Source organism: Tamandua tetradactyla, chromosome 25 (assembly GCF_023851605.1).
Source record: "Tamandua tetradactyla isolate mTamTet1 chromosome 25, mTamTet1.pri, whole genome shotgun sequence".
NCBI classification, from domain to species: Eukaryota; Metazoa; Chordata; class Mammalia; order Pilosa; family Myrmecophagidae; genus Tamandua; species Tamandua tetradactyla.
The window spans coordinates 35,746,084-35,770,530 of NC_135351.1; the positions used below are offsets into that span (position 1 = coordinate 35,746,084).

A 24,447-nucleotide genomic window follows, 5' to 3' on the forward strand; every position below is an offset into this window, starting at 1 on the left:
AGAAAAGGCATCTGACAAAATAAAGCACCCTTTCTTGATAAAAACATTTAGAACACTAGGAACAGAAGGAAACTTCTTCAGCATAACAAAGGGCATATGTGAAAAGCCCACAACTAATACCAAACTCATTGGTGAAAGACTGAAAGCTTTCTCTCTAAGTTCAGGAACAGGACCAGGATGTCTATTGTCAACACTGTTATTCGATATTTTACTGGAAGTTATTGTCAGAGCAAACTGGCAAGAAAAAGAAATAGGAGGCATCCAAACTTGAAAGTAAGAAGTAAAACTTTCATGAGTTGTGGATGATATGATACTATATACAGAAAATCCTAAAAAAAACCCACAACAAAGCTCGTAGAGATAATAAATGAAGTCAGCACAGTGGTGAGGTACAAGATCAACACCCCCAAATCAACAGTGTTTCTATGCACAAGCAATGAAGAAAGAAAAAACTCCATTCACTATAACAACTAAAAGAATCAAATATCTAGGAATAAATCTAACCAAGGATTTAAAGGTCTTATGCACAGAAATGTACAACATATTGCTAAAAGTAATTAAAGAAGACCTAAATAAATAGAAGGATATTATATGTTCATTGACTGGAAGACTAAATATTGCTCAGTTGCCAATACTACCCAAAGCAATTTATGTATTCAATGCAATCCCAATCAAAATTACCACAAGCTTCTTTGCAGAAATGGAAAAGCCAATCATCAAATTTATATGGAAGGGTAAGAGGCCCTGAATATCTATAGCCATCTTGAAAAAGAAGCATGAAGTTAGAAGGCTCACACTTCCTGATCTTAAAATTTATTACAAAGTCAAAGTAATCAAAACAGCATGATAGGAGACTTCCGGAGAAGATGGCGGCTTAGTAAGACGCGCGGGTCTTAGTTCCTCCTCCAGAAAAGCAACTAAAGAAACAGAAACAATACGAAACAGCTCCCAGAGTCACGACAGAGACCAAAAAGACAGCGTACTCCATTCTGGAACAGCTGAACGGGCAGGGAGAATCTGCTGCGGTGAGATACCCGAGGGGCGCGTGTTTTCCCGGCCGGGGCGGCTGGCGACTGGGGTCCCCTCCACGCACGTGGCTCCCCGGTCTGACTGGGAACGTTGGATAGCGGGGCCCTCCCGTCACGCTTGGCGTTTCGGGCCAGCTGGGCAATTAGGACCGGCACTCTCCCAAGCCGCGGCGGCCAGCGACCCCTGCCTCCACGCGCGGTTTCCCGGGCCGACTGCCGTGCAGACAGATGAGCGCCATGAGCGCCACCTACTGGGCAGGAAAAGAAAAACAGAGCCCAGAGATTTCACAGAAAAAGCTTTCAACCAGCTGGGTCCCACACCCAGGGAAATCTGATCAAATGCCCAGACACCAGCAGAAAATAATGGATGACGCTCGGAAAATTGAAGATATGGCCCAGTCAAAGGAACAAACCAATAGTTCAAATGAGATACAGGAGCTGAGACAACTAATGCTGAATATACGAACAGAAATGGAAAAACTCTTCAAAAACCAAATCAATAAATTGAGGGAGGACATGAAGAAGACATGGGCTGAACAAAAAGAAGAAATAGAAAATCTGAAAAAACAAATCACAGAACTTATGGGAGTGAAGGACAAAGAAGAAAAAATGGAAAAAACAATGGATACCTACAATGGTAGATCAAAAGAGACAGAAGCTACAATTAGTGAACTGGAGGATGGAACATCTGAATTCCAAAAAGAAACAGAAACTATAGGGAAAAGAATGGAAAAACTTGAGCAGGGGATCAGGGAACTCAAGGACAATATGAACCGCACAAATATACGTGTTGTGGGTGTCCCAGAAGGAGAAGAGAAGGGAAAAGGAGGAGAAAAACTAATGGAAGAAATTATCACTGAAAATTTCCCAACTCTTATGAAAGACCTAAATTTGCAGATCCAAGAAGTGCAGCGCACCCCAAAGAGAATAGACCCAAATAGGCGTTCTCCAAGACACTTACTAGTTAGAATGTCAGAGGTCAAAGAGAAAGAGAGGATCTTGAAAGCAGCAAGAGAAAAACAATCTGTCACATACAAGGGAAACCCAATAAGACTATGTGTAGATTTCTCAGCAGAAACCATGGAAGCTAGAAGACAGTGGGATGATATATTTAAATTACTAAAAGAGAAAAACTGCCAACCAAGACTCCTATATCCAGCAAAATTGTCCTTCAAAAATGAAGGAGAAATTAAAACATTTCTAGACAAAAAGTCACTGAGAGAATTTGTGACCAAGAGACCAGCTCTGCAAGAAATACTAAAGGGAGCACTAGAGTCAGATACGAAAAGACAGAAGAGAGAGGTATGGAGTAAAGTGTAGAAAGAAGGAAAATCAGATATGATATATATAATACAAAAGCCAAAATGGTAGAGGAAAATATTATCCAAACAGTAATAATACTAAAAGTTAATGGACTGAATTTCCCAATCAAAAGACATAGAATGGCAGAATGGATTACGACCCAGCAATACCACTGTTACGTATCTACTCAAGGGACTTAAGGGCAAAGACACAGACGGACATTTGCACACCAGTGTTTATAGCAGCATTATCTACAATTGCAAAGAGATGGAAACAGCCAAAATGTTCATCAACAGACGAGTGGCTAAACAAACTGTGGCGTATACCTACGATGGAATATTATGCAGCTTTAAGACAGACTAAACTTATGAAGCATGTAATAACATGGATGGACCGAGAGAACATTATGCTGAGTGAGTCTAGCCCAAAACTAAAGGACAAATACTGTAAGGTCCCACTGATGTGAACCGACATTCGAGAATCAGCTTGGAATATATCATTGGTAACAGAGACCAGCAGGAGTTAGAAACAGGGTAAGATAATGGGTAATTGGAGCTGAAGGGATACAGACTGTGCAACAGGACTAGATACAAAAACTCAAAAATGAACAGCACAATAATACCTAAGTGTAATGTAACTAGGTTGGAACACTGAATGAAGCTGCACCTGAAATATGGTTTTTTGTTTGTTTGTTTGTGTGTTTGTATCTTTTGTTTTTGTTTTTTTTCTTTTTCCTTTTTATGTATATATATATATATATATATTAGTAGTAGTATTATTTTAATTCTCTTCTCTATATTAACATTCTATATCTTTTTCTGCTGTTTTGCTAGTTCTTTTCCTAAATCGATGCAAATGTACTAAGAAATGATGATCATACATCCATGTGATGATACTAAGAATTACTGAGTGCATTTGTAGAATGGAATGATTTCTAAATGTTGTGTTAATTTCTTTTCTTTTTTTTGATTAATAAAAAAATTAAAAAAAAAAAAAAACAGCATGATACTGGGACAAGAACAAACATATATACTAATGGAACAGAGTTGGGACCTCAGAAATTAACCCTCACATTTATGGCTAACTGCTTTTAGAAAAGGTGGCAAAGGCCATTCAGTTGGGAAAGAATGGGCTCTTCAATAAATGGTGCTGGGAAAACTGGATCTTCCTTTGCAAAAAAGGAAAAAACAAACAGAGGACCCCTACCTCACAGCATCAACTCAAAATGGATTAAAGACTTAAATGTAAGACGTAGGTCTAGCAAACTCCTAGAAGGAAACATAGAGAAGCATCTTCAGGACCTTAGGTTAGACAATGTTTTCTTAGAATTTACACCCAAAGCATAAGCAAAAAAATTCAATACTCATTATGATAAAAATACTCAACAAAGTAAGAATACAAGGGAACTTGCTCAATCTAATAAGGACATTTACAAAAATCCCACCTCATATTTAACGGTAAAAGAATGAAAGCTATCCCTCTAAGATAAGGAACCACACAGGTATGTTTATTCTCACCACTTCTATTCAATACTGTACTGAAGGTTCTAGCCAGGGCAATTAGGCAACAAAAAGAAATAAAAGGCATCCAAACTGGAAAAGAAGAAAGAAAATAATTCCATTTGCAATAGCACAAAAAAAATACTTAAATTAAATTTAACTAAAAGTATGAGTTATACATTGGAAACCAGAAAACATTGTTGAAAGAAATAACGGACTTAAATAAATGGAAAGACAACCCATGTTCATGAATTAGAAGACTTAATATTGTGAAGATAGTAATATTCCCCAAAATTTATCTACAGATTCAATACAATCTCTATCAAAATCTCAGTAGGATTTCCTTTGCATAAAGTGACAAGGCAATCCTAAAATTCATATGGAACTGCAAGGGATCCTGTATAGTCAAAACAATCTTGAAAAAGAACCAAGTTGGAAGACTGACAGTTCCTAATTTCAAAACCTAACACAAAGCTAGAGTAATCAAGACACTGTAATAATAGCATAAGAACAGATACATAAGTCATTGGAGTTTAATTGAGAGGTCAGATATAAACCTTTACATTTATGGCCAATTGATTTTCAACAAAGCTGTCAAGACAATTCAATGAGGGAAAAGACAGTCTTTTCAACAAATGGTAATATGGATAACTGGTTATCTACATGCAAAAGAATGAAGTTGGACTCCTATGTCACACCATGTACAAAAATTAACCCAAATGGATCAGAGACCTAAAGATAAGAGCTAAAACTATAAAATTCTTAGGAGAAAATATAGAAGTAAAACCTCATGACCTTGCATTAGCAATGTGTTCTTAGAACTGACACCAAAAGCACAAAGAAGTAAAGAGGAAAAAATTAATAAACTGGGCTTCACCAAACTTAAAAACGTTTGTGCTTCAAAGGACACTATCAAGAAAGTAAAAACAGGCAACCACCAAATAAAAGAAAATATTGAAAATCACCTATTTGATAAAGGATTTGTATCCGGAATATGCAAAGGACTCTACTCTTATAAGTGAATAACAAAAAGACAAACAACCCAAAAAAGGGACAAAGTCTCTGAAAAGACTTTTCTCCAAGGAAGACATACAAATAACATGAAAAGATGCTGAATATTATTTGTAATTAAGAAAATGTAAAAAAGAATGATAGGCCATTTCCTACCCACTAGGCCAATATAGTTTGGGGAGGGTAAATTTACCACTCAGAAGGATAATATCAAAATACAATTCTTTTTTAACACTAGCAATTATATAACCTTATTGGATGGCCATCTAGAAAGTTTCATGTATTTTTTCTTCTGTGTTTTGAGATTTAACAAGAGTCTAAATCTATATAGCATTTTAAACAAGTCTAGTTTTCAACCATAAATTAAAAGTTTATCAAAGAAAATTTGTGAAACATTATAAAAGAAAGTGAAAATAATTTTTCTCTTGCTTGACAGCAAGCAATCACTATTAACATTTTGGGGTATGTTAGCTAAGAATGTATTTTTTTTTCCCTGATGCATAGGTCTTCAGCAAATTTTAAAAATAGCATAGTTATAATCAAGTTACATAAATAATTTTGGTTTTTTAAAGCCATCATTACTTCATTAGAAAGAATATTTATATACTAAATGCCAATCAAGCCAATTATGAGTTCCCACCAAAAGGCAGGAGTGAACCAGCTAAGGAATAACAACTATGTGTGGCTAAGGAAAGTTCCACAGGATGGAGCGTTCAAGGCCCGTGAGAGCTGACTACCCCTGCCAGGGGGAGCAAGGAAAAAGGGAGAGGAGTTAAAGCTGTCAAGTCTAGAAGACTAAGCTAATGCTCATTTTAGAAAAAAATCTCTAAAGCTATAAAAATCATTTTCTTTTTAACATGGTTTCCTTTTTTTTAAAGGCAAGTTAAGAAGGTAGGATTTAGCCTCTCTGCCTACTTCCCTATCATAATGAGAGTCTTCTTCTAGTTACTCCTGAACAAATATATTAAAGTTCTAGAGCATAACTAATTTGGGGGTTTCAAAATTCAAACTACCAATGATAGCAACTAATCACATTGGGCTAACACTCCTCATGAGACTTATTCATCCTTCATGTTTCTAAATGTCTATGGTTAAATAGAAATGCTTACCAAAAATGCCCCAGCGTTCTGTTAAAAACAAATGTACTGCCCTTCAGGTGATCATTCTTGTTCTACTTTGGGGCAGAGCTTATACAGAAAAATATAACATTACTATAGAATAACTGTTACTTAGTAACAGTTATTCTGAAGAAATCTATTTTCTTTAGTTTAGCAATACCGGAGGATGCTCAAATTGAGATATTAATGAACTTTAAAAACCAAAGAATGTCCTCCACTTGGATGACAATTGAATTAAATAGATAGGATTACTACTCACAAATAATTGGATACCCATCCCGGCTGGCACAGGCTGCCGCTAATATTCTTCCATTGTGGGAGAAAGTAAGACAAAAACATCCTCGTTCTCCTGCATTTAGTGAAAAGAGGTGCTTGTTTGGAATACGACAAGCCTAAAAAAGAAGTATTATTAAAATTTAAGTTAGGAAATATTAAAACACAAAAACTAGTTGTTAATTTCAATTACTGTAATGGCTTTTTTTTAAAAATTCCCTTTGATATGATATAGAGGAAGAGAAATGCAAGTAATTAGAATGATGAAAAACACAGTAAATTACTTTCTAAACAGAGAATCCATAAAGTTTTCTCCATAAAATTAAGTGTATTTGCACTCTTTGTCTAAATAGTATTTGGTTCACCTAAAAATATCAGTAGAAAAATGGTTTCAGTATCTGGCATACTCTAATAAATCTGTGCTTCCCATGTTGTATTTACATGGCACATTTAAAAAAAGAACGCATGTCACATCCTTCTTCCATGACAGTAACTAATAAATCATTTTTGCTCAGGCCACAAACTTGTTTTAAGACCTGAAATGCCCCATAGGGCTTAAAGTAGGCCCAGGATGAATTTTCATGCTCATTCTTGGGCTTTTTCTCTCAAAATAACCTTACTTTGTGGCTGCCTTTCAAAATGTACTTTCAAATTAAGCAATCATCTCTTATGGGTTTCTCCTTCATTCATTTTATTTATTAAAATTTCTGCATAACTTTCATTTGCTGCAACCAGTTGAAACTAAAGTTTTCCAGGTATTAATATTTACTGTAGAAAACACTACTTTTATTTGTTCTAATTTTACCTCTTCCAACCTTCAGTGAGCCTTAGTTCCTGAATTTCTTATTCAAAAAGTTGATTTAAACATACACTGGCCTGTGCTTTATGAATGCTGCCCTTAATGACCGATGTCTTTTCAAACATTCATCACAGCAATCCTATGGATTATCATGATTAGCTATAAATCATTAATAAGGATTATTCATTGAGTCCAGCCCAGCTTGATGGACTTAGTCAAAGACTACTACAGTTCAAGGCTTGCTTCCTAGATGAGGACCAGCTTTTTTCACAAACAGGGTCAAAACTTAGCAATACTGTAGGAGGTAGTGTTTTGAGCAGGTACTAGAGGGGTGAAAAATTCAGCAGACATTTATGATGTGCCAATAATGTGGTAGTCACCACACTCCCGTTTTCTTTCATTCTCCAACTGGATGATGTGGAAAAGGGAGACAGGGATTAAAAGAGGATAAAACTTGGGAGGAAAAGTGAAGGGGTTTTAGAACCACTTGCTGCTCCTGGACTAGGAAATGTGGTTGAGAGAAGCTCTGTGCCCTATCACCTAGGCTACAATCATGGAAGATGCTAGCATTTTCATTGAACGCTCAGGGTTTGATACTGGGCCCTGACCAGAATGGGCACACAATCAAAGTCTGATAATGATAACAAAGGCACTCAATGGCATTGACTCTTTCCAGTCCCTCACATCTTGTCAGTCACTTCGAGCTCTCATACTCATCTCTTACTCTTCATTTTCATTACCATTATCCCAAGGTTAGCCCCTCATTGCCTCAAGGACTACTACTGCCATGTACTAAGTTTTCCCAATTCTTATATCTCCTACTTCAATACCACTTGAATGCCACTGTCAGCATTAAGTTGTCGTAAAATGTGACTGACATTATGCTTTTCTTCTAACCAGAAACCTTCCATCGTTTCTCATTCCTACCTAATCAAGTAGTAGGCTCCCAGATGAGACACCATGACGTTGGCCTAATCTATCATCACCCCTGTGTCTTGGAAACAAACTCTCATTTCCAGTCAGCCAAGCTTTTGAGTGCTTCATGAATACAGCAGATCCCTTTCCATCCATTCATAACTCTGCCTCCACCACTCCAATTCACCTACTTACATTCACAAGTCTTTGGGTTTCAAGATACTTTATAGTCAAAAAAATTTTGAGGACCCCAAAACTTATCTGTTCATAAGCAACTGAAATTATATTAGGAAGTAAAACTGAGGAATTTGAAAAATACTTAATTCATCTAAAAGTAACTATAACAAACACATTACACACTAACAAGAGTGACATTATTATGAAAAGTAAGTGCATACAATAGAATTGTTTTATAAAGTCTTCTTGAAATTTAACTTAATAAAAGACAGCTGGGTTTTCAGAAGTGCTTCTGCATGGATGCTGAAGCAATATCACATCACTTAGCTTCTAGGAAACTCCAGCATATAGTTGTGAGAGAATGAGGGTGAAAAGGACAAATAATATCTTCAAATCACTATGAAAATGCAGTGACCACACAGATTCCCTGAAAGGGCCTCCGGGCCTCCCAGGGTGCCCATACCACATTTTGAAAACTGCTGGTCTATGCAATTGCTTTCATACCTAGTTTACCTCAAGACTTCCCTGAAGCATACTGAAAGTGAACAACATCGCAACTGCTCTCTTAATTCCCCAATTAACATGGAAGTTCCCCAAGGGCAGAGTCTAAAAGTTATTCTCTCCATATTATGATGTTTGCAGTATTTTAATTATGATGGAGAGATTTTTTAATGTATAAGTAAAAGTGACCTCAAACAGAAAGCCAATATGATGCAAAACACAGAAAGCAAAGTAGTCTAGGAAAATAATCATTCTTATTTATATATTAGACACCTGGATAAATTAAGATTTTGGGTAAAATGTTATCTGGTCATGGCTCAGATACATACAATGAATCATTCCACTCTTTATGGAAACAAGTAAGAAATTTAAAAAATTCTATCAGTAATTCTTCTGGCCACTCGAAGAAATGCTAACCAAATAAGAAAACCTTACTAAAAGCTGAACTGCAGCTCAGCTTGTGGTAGAAGGATAAGCATGTACGTATCTCCATTAAAATATGATTCAGAAATGGACAGCACAATACTACCCAATTGTAATGCAATTATGTTAAAACACTGAATGAAGCTGCATGTGAGGTATAGGTTTTTTGTTTTTGTTTTTTTTGTTTTTTTTTCTTTCTATTATTGTTTTAATTCTTATTCTGTTGTCTTTTTATTTCTTTTTCTAAATCGATGCAAATGTACTAAGAAATGATGAATATGCAACTATGTGATGTTATTAAGAATTACTGATTGTACATGTAGATTGGAATGATTTCTAATTGTTTTGTTAATTCTTTTTTTAATTAATAATAAAAAAAATATATATGATTCAGGATGAAGCCTGGAACAGTAAACACTTTGAAGAATTCGTAAAGACTAGGAGCCACCTTTCTTACAGACATCAGAAATCTGCTTGTTTGTTTGTCTTTTACTGCCTTGGCCTCCAAATCCAGAACCTAATACAGAGGTTTAATGCAGATGATAGGTACTCTATTATTAGTTGTCAAACAGAATTATGGGAAGCTCAGATCATAGTTCAGAACAAAGATAATCTGGTAATTTTATGCAGCAAGCTAGTTATCCTAGGAGCTGTCAAAGTTTTTAAAGAAAACCAGTAAACAACTAAATGAATTCAGTATTCTGAGACACCTCACCTGCCCAGGCAGTCGTTTCCACTTTACCACTTCCTTGGAATCTTCTAGTCCAGGTTCTGAGTCTGCTGAATTCGTCTCACAGTGACGCTCCTGACACACTGGCTGGCCTTTCTCCTCCTGCACAGCCACCGCAGAGCGGTGAGATGGTTTCATCTAATAGGTACAGACAATGAGGACGTTCATACATTGTGTTCGTCTTTTTCTCCTGTCTGGCACACATTGTTTTCAAAATATTGAAACAAATAAACAATATGGAAATGCTTGCCAAATATAATCCAGAAAAATTTCTACTAAATATTAGTCTAAAATAAAATAAAAGCTGCTGAGATTATGGCCCTATTATAAAAAAAAGTCTTAAAAGTTCAGAGGAAAAAAGATAGGACTCCAATGGTATACAAAATGGTTTTACTAAATTTGTCGCTTTGTTTCAGCTTCTTCATCAATACCAACAAAGAAATTATGCTGAGACTGACATATTATGATACTTCTGGCTTTAAAATCATGAAATGCAAAACTTTTTAAATCTTCCATTTCTTAAAAATGGAGTTAAACTAAATTAAAATCTATGCAAATCAACTACATTTAGTATCAACTAAAAAATGTGTAACTTATCTGAAAGGTTAATGTCTCATTTGCTAAGTTTCATTTCATTTTAGGACCAATTCTTTCCTACGATCATTTATAATTTTAGTCTACGTAAAATAGCAGTAGAAATATTATTTACTGATTATCTGAATAATATTCAGAAAAATGTGCTTTTAAATCAGGGGTCTGCAAAGTATAGCCAGTGGACTAAATCTGGTCTGTTGCCTGTTTTTATAAAATTTTATTGGAATACAGCCCTGCCCATTCACTTTGATTTATCTATATATGTCAATGTAGCTACTTTCATGCTACAAAGGCAAAGTTAAGTAGTTGTGGCAGAGACCATACAGCATAAAGCCTAAGATATTTACCGTGTGCCCCTTTACAGAAAATTTTTGCCAACCCCTGTTTTGAATCATTCATTTAACATTAAGTTTTTAAAACTGGTATTCCTAACAATGAACTCTGCATTTTAGTGCTTAAATTTTTTTTAAGTATCTTTTAAGTATCAGGTTTCACAGGCTTAATATGTAATCTCTAAGGTACTCCAGAAATCTACTGAAATCATTTTAAAGACCTTATCTTTTTGGAAATGGAAACCATATTATGCCACCACTTAATGTCACCAGCAGACGATATACATTTAATCTGTACTATTAACTTACACATTCTGGGACTTTCAATCCCCTTACAGTTACATACAATGTTGATGGATAACGATTTCTTGGACATTTTGACCACCATTCAAAAACCTCAACAACATTTAATTGAGATCGAGGCTTGGTAGGCGGGTAGTACAGCTGTAAGCGAAGTTTCGAATTGATGTTTACATTTCCATTGGCTCCTAGAAGCTTAAAATAAGAATTCAAATAAAATGTTATCTTCACAAGAAATAAATGTGTCCAATAAACTAATAGTTTACTGTCAGAAACTTACTTTAAAAAAAAGTTAATATGGCAGGCTGTAATTCCCCAGATTTATAAAGCAAAGGAAGAGAAAACTGATATGGTTGGATAGGCACAGTCCAAAAGAATTTTTGACGAAAAGTAACCAAATGAATTTTTAAATATTTTCCCAATATCTCTTTTTATCCGTACAACTTCAGACAGTTGTTAAGGTATTTACATCACTGTGCCAGGTTTTTCTTTGGCAAAGGAAGTGATCAATACACATTCATTCATTTGAAATAGTAATGATAAAGATTAAAATATATATTTAACTCAGAAACAAATCATCCCTTTATTTAGTACCATATCTTCAACTGTAAATTCTTATTATGATTTATGATCTTTAAAAAGTCAAAGTCATTTTCAAAGAGTGATTAGAAAAACCAAACTCGTTCGTACCACTCACTGCATTTTTCAATAATGTTTAGTCTACCTTTTTAAAAAGAGCTATTTAAAAAAATCTATTAAACAAAAAGATGGTTGCTTAAACTAAATAAACGGAGAAAAATAAAACCCCGCAGCTCAAAATAGTTCCTTTTTCACTAGACAAAAACTCTAAGCATGAACTATCCCTGACTTTGCTATCTTTGTGTCGTCTACAAATTAGGAGTAGAGCGACCACTGGGAGCAAGACTAGAGGAAATGGAAAGAATGATAAAAAGGGAAATCAGGAAATGATGGTGTGAAAAAAACCAAGGTAACAGACTTTCAAGGGAATGATGAAGGAAATGCAGGTGAGTATAATAAAAAAGAAATGAGAAATGTTCAATAAATTTAGCAAACAAAAGTTATCAGTGATTTGTTTTTGAAGAAGTTTTAGTAGTGGGCGCAAAACCCAGACTGTAGTATGTTCAGGAATGATGCAGCAATAAGGAAATGGAGGAGGCAAGTATATTTCTACTCCCCCAGGGAAGGATTTAAGGTCAACGGAGGTTATATGTTGAGGAGGTGACAATGGGATCAAAGTTAAATATCAGAGATGTGAAGAACAGTTTCAAATTGAGTAATAGAGATATTCAGCCATTAAATATTAAGTACTCTAAACGCCCTTTGTAAACTCTACTATCTGCCCAATGATACACTCATAAACAAAAGGGATTTTTAAGGCAATATTTCCCAGCTTCTAAATTATGTTTTCCGTAAATTGTTTTAATATTCACCAGGCAATTTAGTTTACACTTGTACGTTGTTTAGGATGACTAAACAACTAAGAACAAGCCACCATTATGGTTATAACTTATTAATGTAAGCTAAAATAAATAACGTTTTATTCTTTCATATTTTAAGAGTAACAAATATATTCTAAAAGAATGGAAAGTGGCTCAGAACTCAAGGCACAGCTGAGAATTAGTTCTCCTATCTCAACAAGGGCACTTTGGGGTTCATCTGAACCACTGTAACAACTTTATAATTATCCAGGATATCTCTGGAACCAACGAATTAGGTATTAAGACATTTAAGTTTCAATTTGATTCATGCCAATATCTCAAAAATAGTATTATCATAGTCACTGTTTTATCATTAATTCTCTCGACATTTACTGAGTACTTTGTGTGTCATTAATAGACCAGAAGCTGTTGATATTATGAAATAGAGAGTTTCAAGAGAGTACTGTATTAAATGCAAAGAGATCAGGTAAAATAAGGACCAAAAAGTGCTCAAAAAATTGCCAAAAAGAAGGCTCAAGTGATTTTAAAGAGTTTACAGTCTACTGAAGGGATACACGGGTGTTACAACAGGGGAAGCACACAGGGGCCACCTTACCCTGTATTGAGATGGTGGTGAGGTTAGAGAAACTTCTTGTCATTTCTACCAGTGTCATAAGATGGATAAGTAGATAAAGCACTACATATAGTTAGAGGCAGAAGTATGCTGATATGTGTGAACAAGGGTTCCCAAGTGCATTTATTGCAAACATTGCAGGTCTGCACAAACCCTGGCATATAAGGAATGGAAGCAATTTCTCACAAGACCACAAGATGGCAATGTTTACTATGTGAAAGTGAATATTCTGGGGTGTTTTTAGGTTTGTTTGTTTGTTTTTTTCTCTACATCAATCTAAGAGAGTTTAAAAAGGCATAACTGGCAATAAGTTATAGCTGGCATACTGGACCAGGAGATCCCTGGCCATCATAAGCACCCCTTTCGAAGCCTCTCTCTAACCAATTTCCACTGTGGACTGAGAGCTTCATTGGGGTTTTCATAGCATTTCACTCCACAGCACATCATCATGTCAGTGGATCTGTTCACATAAGGACTGAACTGGAGGAAAATGTCTAATCTGTCTTTAAATGCCCTGTATTTTGCAGGGTGCCTAGCACAGCATACACACTTAATAAATATTTGTTGAATGGATGAATAAACGAATGTAAAAATTTTATAAGGTGATACGAAAATCAACTAATTACTCAAGACCTTTTATAATTCAAATTTATATTTGAAGTCATAAATAAAGACTACCAGAGGCAAAGCATAATCATAAAATTAAAATTCTCTTTAAAGCATCTTTCAAATCTATACACGTATTTCATCTCTCCCGAAACATCTTAGTCAAAGACAGCCTTATTTTGTGCCTACACTATTATGAGAATTTCCTCATTTCATCTTCCGTATCTATCTATCTTTGCTCCCTCTCTAATCCATTCTCCACACAGTAATCCTTCTAAAATATCAATCGTGTTATTTTATCCGTCTGTTTAAAATCCTATTACCGCCTCCCACTACTTGTTAAAAGTCCACGACCCCACCCACCTCGGCGACCCCTCATGCACCATTTCTCCCTCTTGCTCAGCTCTGAAGACACCTTGCTCCTTCCAGCACCAGGTTTCTCATACACCACACTCTGTACCTAGAACTCTCTGTTCCCCAATGCCACCATCTCGCTGGTACTCAGGTTCAATGTCTCTTTTTAGGAAAGCTGTCCCTGAACCCCTAGGACCTTTTCATCATCTACCCCATGCTTTCTTCACAGCATTTATAAAAATTATAATTACATGATATCTTGTATAATCAGTTGTTTTATGCTTGCTTTCCTTGTCAGAATCTGAAGTCCATGAGGCCAAGGATTTTTGTCTTCTTTGTTCACTGACTGGAACGGTGGCTGGCACACAATTCTTCACCCCTGCAGTCTCATCTTAGATTAGTTCTCCTTATATGAAACCACACTGATTTGACAAAAAGTGGCCAATTAGAACTGAAGATTATTTTTAAACTGTTTAAAGCAGATGAAAAACTTACCTTGAGAAATGCCCAAGCAATTTTTCGAAAGCTGCATTCTTGGTTTTGAACCTCAGAATTATTCCTAATTTCATCCATTCTTAAGAAATCAAGAATCTGCAAATAAAATAAAAAACTAACCTGTATATGCTTATCTTATTTCTGAGGTTGATTACAAAAGCTGAGGAGATTTGATGGAGTCAAAAGAACTTATACTTTATGTCTGTGCTGGTTTGAAAGGAAGTATGCCCCCTAAGAAAAGCCATGTTTTGATATAAATCCCATTTCTAAAAGGTAGAATAATCTTTATTCAATACTGTATATTTGAAACTGTAATGAGATCATCTCCCTGGTTGATGAGATTTAGTTAAGAACGGTTGTTAAACCGGATTAGGGGATGACATGTCTCCACCCATTTGAGTGGGTCTTGATTGGTTTACTGGAGTCCTATAAAAGAGGAAATATTTTGGAGACTCAGAGAGATTCGGAGAGAGCAGAGAATGCTGCAGTACCACGAAGCAGAGAGTCCACCAGCCAGCGACCTTTGGAGATGAAGAAGGGAAATGCCTCCCGGGGAGCTTCATGAAACCAGAAGCCAGGAGAGTAAGCTAGCAGATGACGCCGTGTCTGCCATGTGCCCTTCCAGCCGAGAGAGAAGCCCTGACTGCGTTCGCCATGTGCCTTTCCAGATGAGAGAGAAACCCTGAACTTCATCAGCCTTCTTGAACCAAGGTATCTTTCCCTAGATGCCTTTGATTGGACATTACTATAGCCTTGTTGTAATTGGGACATTTTCTCGGCCTTAGATCTGTAAACTAGCAACTCATTAAATTCCCCTTGTTAAAAGCCATTCCGTTTCTGGTATATTGCATTCCAGCAGCTAGCAAACTAGAACAGATTTTGGTACCGGAGAGTGGGGTGCTGCTGCTGCAGTTTGCAAATACCAAACATGTTGGAACGGCTTTTTAAATGGATATGGGGAAGATTCTGGAAGAGTTGTGAAAAGCTTGATAGAGAAGGCCTAGAATGCTTTGGAGAGACTGTTGGGAGAAATGTGGACTCTAAAGATACCTCTGATGAGGCCTTAGACAGAAATGAGGTCCGTGTTATAGTAGACTGGAAGGAAGGCGATCCTTGTTTTAAAATGGCAGATAATCTGGCAAAATTGACTGGTAGTTTTGGCTGGAAGGCAGATTTTAAAAGCCATGAACTTGGATACTTAGCAGAAGAGGTCTCCAAATTAAGTGTTGAAAGTGCAGCCTGGTTTCTCCTCACAGCTTATAGTGAAATGCGAAAGGAAAGAGATAAGCTGAAAACTGAACTCTTGAGTAAAAAGAAACCAGAAACTGAGGTCCTGGAAAATTCTGGGCCTACAGAAAGGGAGACTACAGAGTATAGTGTGGATTTAACCAAATGTGGAACTAGCCAGCCATTTCAGAGAAAGTCAGGAACGGACATGGAGTTATCCAGAAAGGATTTGTGGAAACTCCTTCTGTCTGATGGGCATGATCCAAGGCTACTGCATAGAAAGCCAACGAGAGTGCTGTGGGACCTGTATAAACAGAGCTGCTGCCAGTCTGGACTGAGGGGTTCAGAGAAGGCACACATTGGAGGAAAAATAACTTCAGAGGCAAAACCGTGGAGGCTGAGGTCTGAAGTCAAGAAGCCTCGGGCCAGGAGAGTGGACCCACCCAAGCCCATGGAGAGGGTGAGTTTGCCCCAGAGGCAGAGAATGGGCCTTCCACCTAGTTGCAGTGGAAGAGTCATGCCGCCTCAGGCCTTGGAGAAGGTGAAGCACATTCCTTGGGGTTTGGGGAGAGCCTGGCTGCCACCAATTGGAGGGGTTGAGCGTGTGCCCCGGAGATGGCAGAGAGCCCGGGTGCGGCCCCAATGCTTGGAGAGGGTGGAGCTGAGAGAAAGGTGGTCTCCCCAATATCCCCCAAGGTTGCATTCAGAGAGAGGCAGGCGTAGGCATTTGGAAAGGGTGGGACTGCCACTTTCTAAAGCCCTGAGGATAAATGAGTCTCAGACTTTGAAATCTAATGGACTTTGCCCTGCGGGTTTTCGAAACTGTGTGGGTCCAGTGACCCCTGTGTTCCTTCCTCCCTATGGAAATGTGTCTGTGTATCCTGTGAATGTTCCTTCTTTGTATGTTGGCAGCAAATAATTTGTTATGAGTTTTCAAAGGTCCAGAGCAAATGGAGAGAATTTTACCTTAGGACAGACCATGCCTGTAACTGACTTGATGAGATTTTATACTGTCTCTAATTTTTTACTTCATTGTATTGCTACTGATAGGTTTAAGGATTTCTGATATTGTTATGAAATTAATGTATTCTGTATATGGGAAAAACATGTCTTTTTTAGGGGCCAGAGGGTGGAATGTGCTGGTTTGAAAGGAAGTATGCCCCCTAAGAAAAGCCATGTTTTGATATAAATCCCATTTCTAAAAGGTAGAATAATCTTTATTCAATACTGTATATTTGAAACTGTAATGAGATCATCTCCCTGGTTGATGAGATTTAGTTAAGAACGGTTGTTAAACCGGATTAGGGGATGACATGTCTCCACCCATTTGAGTGGGTCTTGATTGGTTTACTGGAGTCCTATAAAAGAGGAAATATTTTGGAGACTCAGAGAGATTCGGAGAGAGCAGAGAATGCTGCAGTACCACGAAGCAGAGAGTCCACCAGCCAGCGACCTTTGGAGATGAAGAAGGGAAATGCCTCCCGAGGAGCTTCATGAAACCAGAAGCCAGGAGACAAAGCTAGCAGATGATACCGTATTCGCCATGTGCCTGTCCAGCCGAGAGAGGAGCCCTGACTGCGTTCACCATGTGCCTTTCCAGATGAGAGAGAAACCCTGAACTTCATCGGCCTTCTTGAACCAAGGTATCTTTCCCCGGATGCCTTTGATTGGACATTTCTATAGACTTGTTTTAATCGGGACATTTTCTAGGCCTTAGAAGTGTAAACTTGCAACTTATTAAATTCCCCTTGTTTAAAAGCCATTCTGTTTCTGGTATATTGCATTCCAGCAGCTAGCAAACTAGAACAATGTCCTTTGTGAGTTTTGTACTTGGGGTCATCACTTGAGTGAACAGTTGACAGTAAGTTGTTTTTATTTTTTTGTCATGGGCAGGGTCCGGGAATCAAACCTGGGTCTCCAGCATAGCAGGCAAGAATTCTGCCACTGAGCCGCCACTACACTGCCCAACAGTCAGACTTGCTGCAAAAATGACCTGATGTAGAGCACACGGATGGCTAACTACTTGCACCAGCAAAATGCTCGGAAAACATGCTATCACTACAGCAAACCAGGGCCTCCACTCTTCCTCCACAGTATGCTCAAACGTGCAATCCTAGGGTCTCTGCTGCATTACGAACTATTAAAAATAGCAACTCATATTTCTGTTATTAATTATATTCTTAATTAAAATTTATTTTAAATTAATCCATTTGATATGTACCTCAAAGAACAAGATGACTTTAGGGCTCTCATCAAAATCTTGGAGCAAGTAGGGAAATTTTTCATTAAATATAATTTGTTCTTCCCACTCTGGAAGTCTTGATTTTAACTGTTTAAAATCATATGGCTGGGTCATAATAGGAAGAATATAATCCACACTCTCTTTTTCATAGTAAGATGAAACAGACTGTTGGCTGTTCAAAAAAAAAACATATATATAGTGTAAAAAGGTGAGGCAATCAGAAAAAAATGAATAACTATGATACAGAATGATAAATAATTTTGATTGTTCATCTAGAGGATTATAAATTTATGAGTTTTAAAAATGGCAATACCTTATCATTTTGCATTCATTTACTATCAGTTGGTTTCACAGAAATTATTTTATCACAAGAAAATAAAGCAACAGGTATGTGATTACACCTTTGGGCATACGGGGCCAGAATAAAGTAACACCTTCAGAATCTTAAATGAGTCTATTTGAAATATTACAGAAGATTTAAATAAGAAAATGAGCACAAAAGGACTGTAAATTCTTTGAGGTGTGTCATTTTCTTTGCATGATCTAAGACAATGGAATAAGTGGTCCTTTTAAATGATCTTCATGTTTTATTCCCCATCATCTTTCCAAGCAAATAATTTTTTGAAGCCCAGATTCTAACCTAGTCATTTATTGTATCGTACTTTTTATTTGGGCCTTCAAGCACGTATTAGTCATAGAAGTAATGTCAAGGAAAAAAAATTCAAGACTCATTTATCTCACCTATGAACCAGGTAACATTTTAAATTCAGATGTAAAATATGAGCTAAAACAACTAAAGGACTTACAATACCATATAAGATGATTTACAATACAAATTAGATGGAATAAATTAGTCATTAAACATAGGAAAATCTCTCTCAACCCCCTCTCTGCTTAAAACGAATGGCTGAACTAACAGAGATTCTCTATTTCTTCTACATATATAATAGATTGATCTGTGTCAGTGGTATGATGGGCACGTATCAGTAGTAGGCTAGAACAAATCCATCACTCTATTTCCAAAGACTTGCAACTATCAATGGCAGAAAAGAGGATTTCTAATGAAGACAATTTCAAATTCAAGGGTTCACTGAGCAATTAAAAAAAATTACCTGTTATCTTTCTTGACATATTGACCAGTAATCTCATCAACCACATGAATTTTTACCATCGGGTGAGATATCATAAAGTCTGACTTCAGTCGATCAGTTCGGTGAATGTAAACACCCAGGACAAGGTCATCATCAGGCAAACATTTAGGATGAAGTGGACTATCTCGGCTTGTTACTTCATGCACACCGTCTCCTTCAGTGTCTCCATTATTAACTGACACTACACGTATCGAAGAAAATCAAAGTTATGATTAATTGTTCCCATAGAATTCACATGTAACCTAATCTTTATGATCCATAATTATTTAACTTTGTTAACAAAGCAATTTCAGGAGAAAAGAAAGGAAAACACCAAGCAGCAGCAGATGACACCCTGAGAGTAAAATACCACATTTACTCATGCATTAAAATGGGGCAAAGAATCTTACTTTTCTTCCTTAATGACACAAAACATAAGAAAAATGAGAGGCACAGAGAAAAAAAAAGTAATTTTATATTTTCTAAGAGGAATATTTATCACGCAATTCTTGTGTGACTGGAACTTCTGCTTTTGAGTAGGATATAGCAGACTGCAACAGGACAATGCTCCTGACAACAACAAATAGAAAAAGCCAAATATATTACAGAAATACACATTTTAAAGGCATTAACTCTATTCAGAGAGTTGCTAAATTGTTCATTTCCTTAGATACAAAACAATCTGAAGCAAAATCACAGCTGGGCAGAGGAGAGGAGGGAAAAACGAGAAGCAGTTTCTATAATTTATATGGAAATATAAAGGGTAAAGAAGAGTTCAGGAAATCCTGAAGAAGGAAGAGAAAGCTGGGGTATTTGCACTAGTAAGTATCAAGACCTATTATAAAGTTATGATGGTGTTGTAAACCGTCTAATGGAACAGAATAGAGACTCAGAAACTGATCACCACTTACATGCTGAGATTTATGATGAAAAGTGACACTGCAACACAATAGGGAAAAGGTGCTCCCTTTGATCAATGGTACTAGATTAATTACATACTCACACAGAAAAACTGAGTCTTGTCCCCTACCACCCACCATTTACAAAAATCAATTCCAGGGGAACTGTATAACTGTATATCTACATATGAGAAGTAAAATGATAAAGCTTTTAGAAAATAATCTTCATGTCCTGGCAAAGACTTCTTAAGCAGATCACAAAAATCACTTATCAAAGCAAAAACAAGATAAAAAAACTTCCGTTTTTTTTTTTAAATAGCAATAACAAAAGACATATAGTGGTAGTATGTTTCCAATATAAATGTCTGTATATCTGACAAAGATTTTTATCTAGATATATTAAAAGAAATCCCAAAAATCAGTTAGAAAAAAGATAATCACATTTTTAAAAAAGTGCTCAGAAGACTTGAAAAAACATATAAACTAAAATATCCAATAGTTAATAAACATGAAAAAGATACTTCATTTCACTAGTTATCATGAAAATAAAATTAAAAAACAAACATAGGACCATGTAATAGTGAATTGTAAATGATGTAGTTAATAGCACAATTATAAAAATGCTCTGTCATGAATTATAACAAATGCACAACACTAAAAAGGCAAAGTGTTAATAATAGGATAGTATATCAGAACTCTATTTCATGAATGACTTTTCTGTAAACCTTCACCTTCTCTAATATTAATTATTATTATATTACCAACATTAATATACACCTCTAGGAATAACTATAACTTTTAAAGACTGACAATATTAATCGTTGGTAAATATGTTGTGAAAGTTTGAAGCTCTACATACTCCAGAAAGGATCATGTTCTTAAAGCTAATCCATTCCCGTAGATGCAGACCTCTGGAGTGGGCCCTTTAGATCAGGTTATTTCAGTTGAGGCATGCCTCAGGTGGATCTTAATCCTCTTACTGGAGTCCTTTATAGGAGTATGAAATTCAGAGAAGCTAAGAGAAACACATAAAGAAGCAGAGAGAGAACACAGTAGCTAAGAGAGACAAAAGCTAAAAGGGAAACACACAGAAGCTCAGAGAGGAGGCCACTGAAGACAGGTTGGAAGCAATGAAACCCAGAGAGAAGGAAGGGACCGGCAGATGTGTCATGTGCCTTCCCACATGACAGAGGACTCCCAGATTGGGAGCAGCCTTTCTTCAGGAAGAAGGTATCATCCTGTTGATGCCTTCATGGGGACATTTTCATGGCCTCAGAATTGTAAATTTGTAGGTTAATAAATTTCCAACCCATTTCTGGTATATTGCGTTTCGTCAGTTCTAACAAACTAAAACAGATGTGGAATAACTGGAACTCTCAAATACTGCTAATGTCAATTGGTAAACCAAGTTTGGGAAATCGGTACATAATTTATGACACAGCAATATTATCCCTAAGAATATACTCAACAGAAATGTACACATATGTTCACCAAAAGATATGAATAGAACATCCATTGCAGCTTCCTTTGTAATAGCCTAAAACTGGAAATAACTCAAATGTCCATCAACAGGATAGATAAATTATGGTATCTTCACACATTAGATAACTATACAGTACAAAAACAGAAATGAGGAGCTCAGCTGCATGCAATAACATCATCCATTGCACAGACATAATCAATGTTGAATGAAAAAGGCCAGACACAAAGAACAGAATCTTTATGATTCTATTTATATAAAGTACAAAAACAGGCAAGCGTCAAGTCAAACTGCAGAAGAGTGGTTACTCCTGGAGGCCGGGTCCTGGGAAGGGGACTCAACGTTCCTCCAGGTGCCAGCGCTCTTCTGCTTCTTGGGTGGGTGGTGATTTTGTAGGTATATTCAGCCTGTGAGAATTCACTACACTTTACACTTATTAGCATGTGCATTTTTTTGTGGGTATATTATATTTAAACAAGTTTTTTAAAAATTAGTAACAGAAACCACAAAACATCATCTACTGTGTCCTTCAATGAAACCATAAATTTTTCCATACCAATTTTTGTCCAATAAAATTGAGATTGAAAGGGAAAAAGATGTAAAAAATAGGAAAAAGGTAAAGAATATGTAAAGAAAAACAAGAGAAAAGAAATAGGAAAGGGGGAAGACAGAACGCAAGAGGAGGGAAGGAAGATGAGAAGGAAGGAGAGATAAGAACACCTAGACGGAGGAAGGAAAGGCAGCATGTTTGACAGTTTGACAGAAGGATAACATAACCGCCTCTTAACCACTGACAGCTTTCAACAACTATATGTCTTGACCACTTCGGGACTCTAAACTTAATAGTGTAAAGAGGAAATCCTCTATGCTAATATAGCAACTACAATGTCAGTATCATTCTAGACTTGAATTAAATTTAGTGAAGAATTAGAGATGGTTCAAGTAATACAAACTTACAACAGAGAGCCAGAGTTACAAATAAACAAAAGTTTAAAACTAGATGAATCCAAGAACAAGTATCAAATATTCTATGTTGGATCATTTTCAATTATATCCTTTGGAACTAGAATCTGTTTAGCTCTAAGGTCTAAGTTCTGAGTATCAATTTACATCCCACAAGTCACACATTTTTCTTTTAATTTGGATAACGAACCTGCTTTAGCCTTCTTTTTCATTTTTTTGGGTTTGGATTTTTTCTTATCCTCCCTGTTGTCTTCTATGTTTTGTTCCATTGGCCTTATTTCATCATTTTGATGAGAATCTGAAATGACTGTTCCAGCTGGAAACTCCTTCTTTTGTTCACCTTCAACTGTGTCACGCTCAAGTTCAGAAATTGTCAATGTACTGCAAATATAACCCCAGTACATGCCATTATAAATATTATATTATTATTGCTATTACTCATGGTGCAGCAAAGTGAACAACGAATAGAGACAAGACTTATCCTAAAACTGATAATATTTCCTACTGGGGGAATGCACGTATTTTCTTACATACCAGTTAATTGTGTGTAATAGCTAGCTGGCAAACGAGGTACTACGGGTATTATTTTATATAGGTTTATGAGCTACATATCCTAAGAGCCAACTTAAACTGAGTTTGAAACTAAAGGGAAAAATTTCATGAGCAATGGGTCAATCTGGTTTTGGATGGCACTGATCAAAGCATTCTGACCTGTTGCCAAGTAAATGCTTAATGAACAGATTTCCAAATTACTTAATTTCAAGCTCCCCCTGCTTTTACCCCAAAGGTTTTGAGTCACTTGGTTTGTTCTGTTTTTAAGAAGTTTCAAACATTCAAATGTTGCCTCCTAGGTAAAAATCAATAACCTGTGTTTTCTAGCAGCTGGCGTACCATTACATTTTCAAATTTTTACATTTTTAATTTTAATAATTAAAATTTGCATCACATGAAGTAGTAGTTGGTAAGGGGATGCAGGTCAGAATACACTGGGTTTTAACAAGAAATCAACTTGATAAAGTTTGTTTATAATTTATCAACTAAAATCTGCATTTTAATAATCAAAACTTGACTTGCAATACATGTATTCAATTTTTTTTAAAAAAATTGAGGAAAAACAGATTAGAGAAACATTTCAGATGAGTCATTCCAGAAAGTCATGCTCTTTTATCACATTACACAATACTATTATTAAAAACAGCAACTACCTTTTGCATGCCATGTTGTATGTCACGTCATAATTTTATTTAAAATTCATAAAGTAGCCCGATTTCATAGTGAGTATGGCTCATGAGTGCATCACAAATGTGGAAGCTCTGGGAATAAAGAAGAGGTACAGCATCCTGTGGTAGGTACCCTCTAATGTGACCCCTGAGGTCCCCTGTCGCTCCAATCCTGTTGGCGTCACCCCCTTTCTGGCGTTCGGGCTGCCCCTAATGAATCACTTCTAACAGAGTGAATAGGGAAAACAGCAAAAGGAATGGATGCCATTTCTGAGATTAGGCTCCAAAAAGAACGTGACTTCAGTCTTGCTCTTCTCCCTTAGGGCTCTGGGGAAGAAGTTGTGAGAAGCCCACCTGAAGCCCCCCATGGCAAAGAACTGATGTCTGTGCCAACAGCCTGTGAGGACCTGAGGCCTGCTGAGTGCCACACATGTGAGCCAGCAGAGAACCTCCGAGGCCTTCCTCAGCCACATCACCTGGCAGTACCTGCCCTGGTCCAGCCCTGAGCTGACTGCAGCCCCGCTGGTATTTCAACTGCTGCCCCCCTATGTCAGAGGCACCCTGCTAAGCCACACCCAGATTCCTGCCCCAAGGAAACTGAGATAATAAATCTTGTTTGAAGCTACCAAATTTTCGAGCAATTTTTTATGTACCTGCAGCTCCCCAATTTGCCTTCTCTCTGTTACCACAGGCTGTTTAGTTTGTGCAAGAGGGAAAAGCATTTTAACTGAGGACCTTAGCAAAAAACTGCTCCTG

At 36.7% G+C, this 24,447-nt stretch overlaps 1 protein-coding gene across 9 annotated transcripts in view; it reads right to left on the reverse strand.

The window, feature by feature from the left end:
* The window catches only part of AHI1 (Abelson helper integration site 1), a 209,330-nt gene that overhangs the window by 164,353 nt on the left and 20,530 nt on the right, over positions 1-24,447 (reverse strand). For all 9 annotated transcript variants that reach the window (XM_077144078.1, XM_077144075.1, XM_077144074.1 and 6 more), the window contains exons 6-12: positions 22,662-22,852; positions 19,112-19,331; positions 17,979-18,171; positions 14,531-14,626; positions 11,012-11,197; positions 9,762-9,914; positions 6,218-6,350 (exon numbers count right to left, since the gene is read on the reverse strand). In XM_077144078.1, coding sequence (XP_077000193.1) covers positions 6,218-6,350; positions 9,762-9,914; positions 11,012-11,197; positions 14,531-14,626; positions 17,979-18,171; positions 19,112-19,331; positions 22,662-22,852 — 1,172 coding nt within the window. The remainder of the gene's footprint in view (positions 1-6,217; positions 6,351-9,761; positions 9,915-11,011; positions 11,198-14,530; positions 14,627-17,978; positions 18,172-19,111; positions 19,332-22,661; positions 22,853-24,447) is intronic.